The sequence below is a fragment of the Charadrius vociferus genome, unplaced genomic scaffold (assembly GCF_000708025.1).
Source record: "Charadrius vociferus isolate BGI_N301 unplaced genomic scaffold, ASM70802v2 scaffold2552, whole genome shotgun sequence".
Lineage (NCBI taxonomy): Eukaryota > Metazoa > Chordata > Aves > Charadriiformes > Charadriidae > Charadrius > Charadrius vociferus.
The window spans coordinates 78,431-88,395 of NW_009647108.1; the positions used below are offsets into that span (position 1 = coordinate 78,431).

At 45.2% G+C, this 9,965-nt stretch overlaps 1 protein-coding gene across 1 annotated transcript in view; it reads left to right on the plus strand.

Annotated features, from left to right (window-relative positions):
- The first annotated feature begins 3,629 nt into the window (after nt 1–3,629).
- The window catches only part of PTRF (polymerase I and transcript release factor), a 17,430-nt gene continuing 11,094 nt past the window's right edge, over nt 3,630–9,965 (plus strand). Inside the window, exon 1 of the mRNA XM_009895820.1 lies at nt 3,630–4,227. Within this exon, the coding sequence (XP_009894122.1) occupies nt 3,808–4,227 (420 nt within the window). The 5' untranslated portion in view covers nt 3,630–3,807. The remainder of the gene's footprint in view (nt 4,228–9,965) is intronic.

The window sequence follows — 9,965 nt, forward strand, 5'->3', positions numbered from 1 at the left end:
AGCCCTCCGCCGGCCCCTCGGTGCGCCCGGGGGCTCCAGCCTGCGCCCCGCCGCCTGCCCGCTCCCGCTGGCCCGAAATAAGCGGTTCCCTGTTAAAGTCGGTAGAGATGCGGGAAACGAAAGAGCAAAAAATACCTCTTCGGGGTTAAATCGAAGGTCTGTACAAGCACACGGCAGTGGCGGCAATTCCCTGCGGCAGCCCGCAGGCTAACCCGAGGGTACCGCGCGTCCTAACGCAGAAGTGCAGTTAAATACACGAAACCCTTCTGCCTGTCGGGGGTTTTTGGCACTAGCCGAAATGGAAACATGGTTCGTTGGGAAAGAAGCCAAAAATCACAGACGTTTAAGTTAAAACACACTAAATTTCCCAGTACTTCTGCTTACTGACGATGTCTTTGAGTAAACGCTTGCTCTTGGTATGATTAAGAGAGGAGCTTTTGCAGTAGCAACAATACAATTTAACCACAGATCCCTTTTCACACGGTTGTCTTTGTTTCGAAAGCCCCTCCTGGTGCGCAGCAAAGCGGAGCTGCGATGCCCCTCCGGGGCCTGGGCAGGCATTTGGCCCCTGTGGAGGGGAGTTATTACGATCTGCCCGTTTGTAGTGCTCTGACAGAGGGGCACCGATGGGGGTACGGGTGCTGCGGGTGCTGCGCACGCTCAGAAGAACAAATCCCAAGCGCTGCCCCTAAGAGCTCCTACGAGACAAAAGCCGACAAAAAAAAATAGGGAAATAACGACATCGCACGGGTCGGCGTGGTGGGCTGCAGTCGCAGCAAACGACACCTACGCCAGCAGAGTCGGGCCGTGTTAGCGAGACTAACGGTGCTGTGTGATAGAAATGGCAGTGGTAGGGCTGCTAACACTCTGGGTTTGCTTTTATTCCAATTTGACATTTGATATTATTCCGATTATGAAAAAGTGAGCAAGTTAGAAGTTTAAATAACATGTATCTTAATTTGTTATTCAATTAGTTTGGTGACTAAGAAATGCATTGCACTGGCAGTGGCCTATAAAACTGAATTCTCCTTACCTTAAGCAGCTGTATCTTGCTGTTTAAGAAGTTAGTGAGCTGAGTGGTTTCCTTCAGTCGCAGGAACTTCCACGGACTGATGTGGAAGCAGATGCTGCACATTTTATTCCTTTGTTGTCCTGCATACGTCTGACAGAGGTTTTATTTGAAGCTGGAATACGCTTGTTTTTGTTTGGATTGTCTGTTCCATATCCATGTAAAGAATTCAGTAGTGGTGCTGTGAAATCGCTGAGATATTGGAATGATCAGCAATATCTAAGGCATAGTGCAAGTGTGGAAGAGCCAAAGATCAAACTATGTCTACCACGCAATGAGCGCAGCCAGAAATTTTTCACACTAGAAGGGACTGAGACAGATTTCTCTGTCCTGTGTGCTCGAGTCAGCGAAGGCTCCAAGGGGGAGGCTGAGGTTTGCCACCTATTGGCTTTTCCGGGTATGTCTCCATGGCAGAAAATGGCTGAAACGGTTAGTCCTAACATAGAAAATTACTCATCGCATTTTAGCTTGGGGTGTGAGCCTGAGCGTGGCCCTTCATATCTTCTACTGCGTATCAAGAACAAATATAAATTCCCGTTGTCTTGTTTTATCTGTTTCTGTTTAGATTGACCTGCTCAGTCTAATTTTTTTTTAAATTATTCCCAAACGGGGAAACGAAGGCAGAGATTGCATTGAAGTCATACATGGAATAAATGGCAGACCTAGAAAGAAAGTACTGCTCTGCTTGCGTCCTGTGCTGTGCATGAAAATTCACAGGGGATATCTGTGGAATATCTGAAGCAGATATCCCCAGTGAGAAACAACTGCAGAGCCTCAACGCTATCTGGCTGGAGTCAGGATTTTTTTCATGGAACTGACTCATCATCAGCAAACACTGGAAATAAATCCTCAGGAAAAGGTCCCTCCAGGAAAAAACAGGGTATAGAAAAGCAACCTATTTTTAATACATGACATAATACCTATTGTGGAAGCCGCACAGCACAATTTACTGATGCACAGTGAAACCAAATCTCCATCAATGGTGCCGTGTGGGTACAACAGCAGTAAAAAGCGAGCTGTCACATGGTGGAGAGCACAGGGGCGCGGAAAGTGCTGACTGTCATGAGCATTCATAGTTAAACAATGTTCCTGTACATCTGTTTGTGCGTCGTGGGTTTCCCAGCTTGTACGCTCAGAATTAAGCATTTCTCCCAGCGCTGTCTCGAGGTAGGCTGTGAGCCTGGAGAGACTGAGCGGTGCAGAGCATTCATTTTATTCGCCAGCCTGTGGCGAATTGCAAGGGCGTGCTTGACCTCGGAGGGAGGCAGGATGTGCTGAGTATGAACTGCTTGTTGTCAAGGCTACAGGACAAGAGGGAAGCTGCAGCCTTCCCAGTCTGCCCATGGCCCTTCAGCTGAGCCTGGGAGCGCTTGCTGCTGCCCCAGCCAGCAGGGGCTTCCCAGCAGTTCTGCCCGTGGGAGCTTGGTTCCCTTCGGCTGAGCCAACAGCAGTGGCGGTGAAGAGGGTCTCACCCAGGGTCACTCTCAAGATCTGAATTTCCCTTCTTCGCCTTCCCGTGCTTGTTCCTGCTGGGTTGCTGTAGACAGCCTTCGGTAGCGCCTCCCACATGTCTTCTAAGGCAGTGAGCGGATGATGGTTCCACAAGGCATAAACTTCCACCACCACTATACAAGACTCTATGAATTGCTTTTTGTCAATACTGAGGTTAAAAGTTGCAAAATAAGGGTTATTTCTTCCCCATGTTCTCCACAGCAGTATGTACTTTATTAAGTTCTGAAACAATTAGTTTTGTTGGTTTTTTTTTTACCAATAAAGCCTTATGTAACACAACGTATTTGGGCATTGCTTACAGGTACAGTTTTGCATGGCATATGCAGAAGCATGTCCCTCATTTAGCAGTCTAGTGGCTCGATTTGTTGATGGATGGAGGATTGCGGAGCTGGGATAGCTGCTTTTAGGTGGGAGTGGCCAGCTGCTTCACTTCAGGGGTGAATTATATTTATTCTTTCTGTCAAGTCTGTGTAGAGACGCGGTGTACACTGTACATATCGTGTGCACGCCTGTTGTGTATATTCACACACATGGGAGTGTGCATTTTTATGGTCCAGAAGTTATGTGCCGTAACTACTCAATCCAAATTGTCGCCTTTCTTTACAGTATTGAAAATCAGACACTCGTAGTCCTGGAAATAAAAGCTAAGTATTGGCAAAAGATCTGAATTTTCCAGCTGCCCTTTAACGTGTGCAGTTGTTTAAACCAGCCTTCCTTTAACGTATACAGCTGTGCCCAGATGGGATTGCTTTCTTTCCAGCAGCTTCCCGAGCCATTTACTCAAGGTTTTTTGTTTTTTCCTCTCGTTACTTGTGGTGCCTTTAGACTTATGGTGAAGAAGAGGCGGTTGTAGTTTCAGAGCTTTGCATTCCTCGCTGAGCTGTGCCTGTGTTTGCATGCAAAGCCATCGCCTCTCCTCCAACTATTTTAATCATTTCAGAAAGGGTGGGTCATCAGGCATTTGGCAGCGGGCTCCTTTTATATAGCTGAGGTGGAGTCAGCCAATGACCTGCAAGCCTGGAAAATTTTGCAGGGCAGTTTCACTGGACAGCTTTGCGGAGCTGTGCCATTTGAATTTCAGCACAGACATCCACACACTGTGCTCTCCATTTCTGGCGTGTCTCCCAGCGCAGAGTTTAGCTGAGGCTCGGGTTTAGTTTTCCCTCCTCTCTCTCCCTGCAGTGACAGCTTCTCCGGGCTCCGCTAGCCAGGACTCCCAGGCAATCATGGAGGATACTACTTTGCAAATTATCGAACCACCAACTGCCTCTGAGGCCTCTGAGGAGCAAGTGCCTGAAGAACCCATCAAATCAGACCAGATCAATGGTGTGATGGTACTGACCCTTCTGGACAAGATCATTGGAGCAGTGGATCAGATCCAGCTGACCCAAACACAGCTGGAGGAGAGACAGCAAGAGATGGATAGCGCAGTGACCAGCATCCAGGGAGAGTTAACCAAGCTGACAAAGGCACACACCACCACCAGCAACACCGTGAACAAGATGCTGGAAAAAGTGCGGAAGGTGAGCGTCAATGTGAAAACCGTTCGGCAGAACCTGGAAAAGCAAGCTGGGCAGATAAAGAAGCTAGAGGCGAACGAAGCAGAGCTCCTGAAACGCAGAAACTTCAAAGTCATGATCTACCAGGTAAGGAGCTGTTTCACGACTTCTTTATGTCCTCTTAGTGGGTGTTTTGTTTGCCAAGAGTTCTGTCACACTGCACGGTCGGTCCATTGCTGTCCCAAACTCCCCTGACTGTCTGGTGGTCCGAACTGAGGTGGGTCTGAAGTAGCTCTGTCATTCATGATTTAACATTCTCTATGTGATCTAAGACAAGGTTTGATAGAGTTGCTACATTTAACAGGAATTTTAACCAAGATAGTGAGAATGGCCCTAAGCACTCATTGCAATGGACCAGAAGTATCAAAATAACCTGATTTTGCTGCTTAGCTAAAAAGAGAATAAGAATGCACTGGGTTCTGGAAGGGAGTATTGTAAATCTGTCTGCCGATGTCTTTTCTTCTGAGAGGGAACATGTGTATTGCTACGTGGAGAGTGATACTATTTCAGATATGTGACATGCATCTGATAACAACAAGAGACGGTAACCCCAGCATCAGGGTTAACCTCACTGACGAGGACAGGCAGAGACGTTAGAGAAAATACAGAACTGCTCCTTGAGCTCATTAGCACTCGGTCTCCCTTTGCCGTTGTGCTTGTACGGATTTCCCTGTTCTTTTTTCTACGACCTGAGAGTCTTGAATCTTCTAGTTGTCTGGTTTCAATAACAGCTTTGGTTTGCTTGATGTTCAACCCCTCTGCTAAGCATTGATTTTTCCTTTAATATTAAACAAGAAGAAAGAGAAGAATATGTTTCTGTAAGTTTTCCTGTCTGGAGTTAGTCTTCCTTATCGCAGCAAACTCTTCTATTGGGCCACAGAAGAAGAGTGAGTGAAATAGTTAATGATTCAGTTAGAAGCCTCTGGGTTAATAATAGACAGCGTCAGGGACAAATAGAGAAGCATCCAGTGCTGATCACAGGAAGAGAGAGAAGAAAAACAAAAAAAAGGAAAGCGCTTTTTACTACAGTGTTTGAAGGGAGAACCGATCATAATGGGTTCAGGAATATGACAAGTACAGGGACCTGTGTAACCCTCTGATTCAGAGCTTAAGCGTTTGTAGTTTTATCATGCCTGAAAGGCTGAAATGCTCGAGCCTATTCAGATCATACGGGCAACCTAACCAGTATTATTAATATAGGTATTTATTACAAGCTCTTTGTATCAGGCTTTTGGGGGAGGATAGATCTATCCGTGGAAAAAGAAAATAGGACTCCAAGTGTGCTGCAGAAATAACAAACATTGCAAAATGAGAAAAGTGAAGGGAATTGTTTAAACATAACATTCCTTGTGGGTTACGGAAATAGGTAGGAAGCTGGAAAGCTTCTCGGTCCTTTGGAAGCATCCTAAACATTGGCAGATTGACATTTTGTGAGCTGTTCATTTTGGTTTGCTGCTGCTTATGAATATTGAGTAGAGTTTCTCTTTGATTAAAAAAAAGCAGCCGTGCTTCTAAAGGAAATCAGGGGCAATACTCCTGCTGATGTAATCAGGTCAGAACAGCCTCGAGGTGAGTCAGTTGACAAGGGACTATGCAGGGATTTTGTGAATCGTGAAGATATTAGGGAAAAAAAAAAACGATTTATTTGTAATTCAGAACAATTTCCCAGCGTGGAATTTAGTGTGATTTGACTGGGAGACCACAGAGCACAAATGAGAAATTCTCCGGGTTTGCTTCATGTGAAAAAAAAAAAAAAAGATTTATTTGTAATTCAGAACAATTTCCCAGCGTGGAATTTAGTGTGATTTGACTGGGAGACCACAGAGCACAAATGAGAAATTCTCCGGGTTTGCTTCATGTGAAATGGAGCCTTTTGCACCCTCATGGAAATCCTCGCGCTTCTGCAGGGAGCCCGAGTAGCCCTTGCCACACCGGGTAGGGATCCACTTCTGGGGAGACCGAATGGGTGGCAGCAAGCGTGCAGGCTTGTGACGGACACTGCTAAGGCAAATGAAGTCTCTCTTGGGGTAGAAACTCTTGATTATCTCTTAATTTGGTGCTTAAAATGGAAAACAAAGTCCATGGTGGGCTTTTGATGTTTGAATACTAGAAAGAAATAGGCAATAATAATATTAATGTGCCTGAGTAACAAATACTTTTCTTGATAGTACTCTTGTGCCTCATTACTGTGGCAAAGACAGACCCATAGGATGAGAACTGGATTGCCAGACATGGACCACAGGGAATCCCCTGGAAGAATGGGGTATATTTTTGCAGTCCTCTACACTAATGCTCTTTCCCGCATAGGATAGAAACACAGATTTTTGGTCAACAGAGATTGTTTCTAAATTATAACAATCTACAGTCTGTCTCAGAGCTACATTAATTATTATTTCTCATACAGAAAACAGGGTTGCTTAATAGTTGCATTATGCTATAGATTGCAGTCCATAAAAATGTCATAAAATTTTCAATGTACAGAAATCTGAATTCTATCGCTTGGTGTAAGGAAAAAAAATCTTTCGTGTACAGGAGTCTCTCTTATTTGTGGGCACCTTTTCTTCCGAAGAAGTTAAACATTTTGGGGGATCTTGGAAGTTTTGCTTTTGGCTTTGGGGGTTTTTATTCTGCTTTGTTTTTTTCCTGGGAGGGACAGGATTTTTAGAGTTTGTGTCTTACTGTAATCATGGAGATGTCATTATTCAGAAATTCCTAACACAGGCTGACTGTGGGAATTGCACAGCAGATTTGCAAAAACATCGGGTTACAATTTTGTGTCACAATTTATTCATACGAATATTTAATCACAGTAATTCTAGGCACATCAGCGACAGGAGTGGTGCTTCGTCTGGGATTATACAAAACAGATAATGCTAATGCTTTTAAAGAATAAAACTCTATGCAGAAAGAAGTGACATTTTTGTGTGTACATTGTAAAGGCATTTATCAGAGGATGATGTTCAGATGCTTTACTGATATTGAACAATGCTGTTTGTTGCAAGAAGCCTTGTTGAGTCCCGCTGTGTTACCTGTTTACTAATGTCCTTCTGTGTTTCAGTATTAATAATCATGAAATTTAAAAAAAAATGTTTCAAGGGTCTATAAAACCAAAACTTTATGATGGGCTCCGCCCTGGGAGTTTAAGTGAGGAGAATTCACAGTGTTTTCCTAACTGTGTCTATCATTAAAGAAAAAAAAATTACAAAGTAACTCTTTTCTAATTCTGTGTTTCACTTCTCAAGACCTACAAGGTATCCAAGTTTGTGTTAGATACTTTCTTGGATAATGTAATTAATTTTGTGATGGTGAGCAACGTTATTACTACTTTCTAACTCAGAAAAAGCTGCCTCCCGAAAGCTGTGATTAACTTTCCTGTGCAATTGCATTTTCAGTTGCTATGGCTAAAAAGGCAAAGATTTATTAGTCTCTTCTTTTGGAGAACAAGAGATAAACTCATCTGAAGAGACGCAAAGTATTACATAAAACCAGTGATAGTTATTTTCAAGTAAGATAGCTGAGTAAAACAGCAGTCATGCTCTATAGGGATTTAATACTGCGTGATTCTACGATATGAAGAAATAAAAGGAGGTAAAGAGAAATCAGCAATTTACTGAGTACAGATGTTTGATTATTCTCTCAGCGTTGGATACTGAGGCTCCAGCAGTTACGGAGGGACTATTTCAGGAGTGCAAATAAGACCTTTTGGCACCTTGGGAGAAGAGGTCAAACTACACGGTAGCGCTGGATTTTGCTAGCTGTTAGATTAGGAGGAAATGAAAATCAAATTTTATTCAGGGGAAGCCTGACCTGTCGAGATGACCCTGAAGCACATCTGCCTGCATAGTTGCAAAATTTCGGGGAGAAAGGGCAGAACTGAAAATCACTTCTACTGGGGCCGGCTAAGGGCGAGGCATTAAGCAGAATGTTTATGGGCCGTTATTTGTAGTCACCTATAGACATGCGTGCCCTTTCTCGCTTGCTCACTCTCTCAGATACACTTTAACCTGGTTTTGCCAGGAGCTGGTCTGGTTTCTGCCGAGGTAAGAGTCTTGGTATTGACTTAACATAGCGAACTAGATCGATTATTTAGAATAAAATTTGAAAAAAACACCCCCCTCCAAATTTTCACATCTTTTTGTTCTGAAAATGAGCTTACCAAAAGCAAAGTGCCAGACTTTTGACAAGCTGCTGTGTAAACAGGAGTTGAGCACCCTCACCGTAAACAGGACTCGCCTTCCCAAAAAGTCTGATGTCAGATGACTACGTGCAGTTATTAGCAGCCCATGGGAACAGAGCTCCTCAGTGCTTCCTTTGTGCCGCCCGTCCCGGGCTCCTGTCTTTCAGAGAAATTAGGACACCAACAAATTTGGTTGGAGTGGTTGCTAATAAAGACAAACTAAAGTGAGTTCATCCCAAATCTCCTGGTTTTGGGATACGAGAATCTGGGTCTGGTTACTACAGTTCATGGTTAAATAATGGATGTCCCATGCAAACAGCTACTGCCGTAAAACCAGACAGTGTGCCACGCTCATCTGAAGAACGGCGCGTGTCAGCACTTACGTAAGCCGGGCATTTTTCCTCCAAACATTTTTCAACAATTAAACTTATTCGTGTGGATGCCAAAGGCCTGATTTTCTTACAGCCAGACATCCGAATGTTTGTGGCACGCAGCGCACGTATTGAATGTTGAATTTCTGAAATGTGCTGGTGCTTTATTTTGAGGCGCACGTGGGCGCGGAGCCCGAGGGAGGGCGGGCTGGTGGCGTGCGGCTTTGTCTGGGAAAGAGAGCGCCTTTGTCCGCCGTGGGCGGGCGGGCTGCTCCCCACGCTGCTCGATTCGGGGGGTCCCCGCACCCCCTCTGCTCTTCGGGTGACTCCAGCGGCCGCTCGGAGCCCCGGGAGAAGTGGGGTTTCTCTGGGAAGGACCAGGCGGTTAGGAGAGCTGGGTAGAACATGAATCTCACTGTACAATGTGTAGGGTAGGTCGGGCTGGACGAGGAAATATAAATAGCACCGCTTGGCTTTTGTGCCTTGAGTGGGCCTTATACGGACGAGAGCAACAAGATCGTCCATCGTGGGGAGGAGGGATGAATTTCAAACCCACGCATTAATGCAACAGATTCCAAGGCCGGACCTGAAGTGCCTCATTTTTAGGTCTGTGCTCCTCAAAAGAGAGCGTGGAAAAGAACATGAGCTCGGGGGTCTGACGAGGGCCACGGGGCCGGGAGCGCAGGGCGTACAAAGCCACATACCGCAGCCGCCGCACCCACCGCCCCTGGGCTGCAGCCTCTCTCCACCCCCCAAACAGCGTGTCAGCTGCCCCGAGCTATGGTTTTGTTTCAAATTAATCATTCTGAAACAAAAACTTCATGAGTCTAATGACAGCAGAGGGTTCGTGAGAGCCAGCGCGATCTGTAGTCCCAAAGAACTGCCCGTGTGGGTTACATACCTTGGATTCAGTGGAGCTTGCCCAACTACAAGCGTTAAAAAATAAATAGAAATTTCAAATAAAATTTGAATGGCAGTACTGGGGATAGGCAGGGGCACGAGCCACGCACGTTACGCTTTTCCTGCAAGGCGGGTTGGCTCCATGTGCTTGGGAGCGCTCTGCGCTTGAACTTGAGTCCCTCTCGGGATCCGGAGCAGCACCGTGTGTAGCATCAGTTTTTGCCAGTGGTTCACTGCAGAGATTTGTATTTCAGCAGCCAGTGTCTTTTGTGTTTATTTTCTAATAATACTTAAAAATAAAAGGCTTATTTCATTTTGCTGTGAATCTCAAAAGCAGCTTGCTTTATAGCCACGACATTTCTTAACCCAGGTTCAGC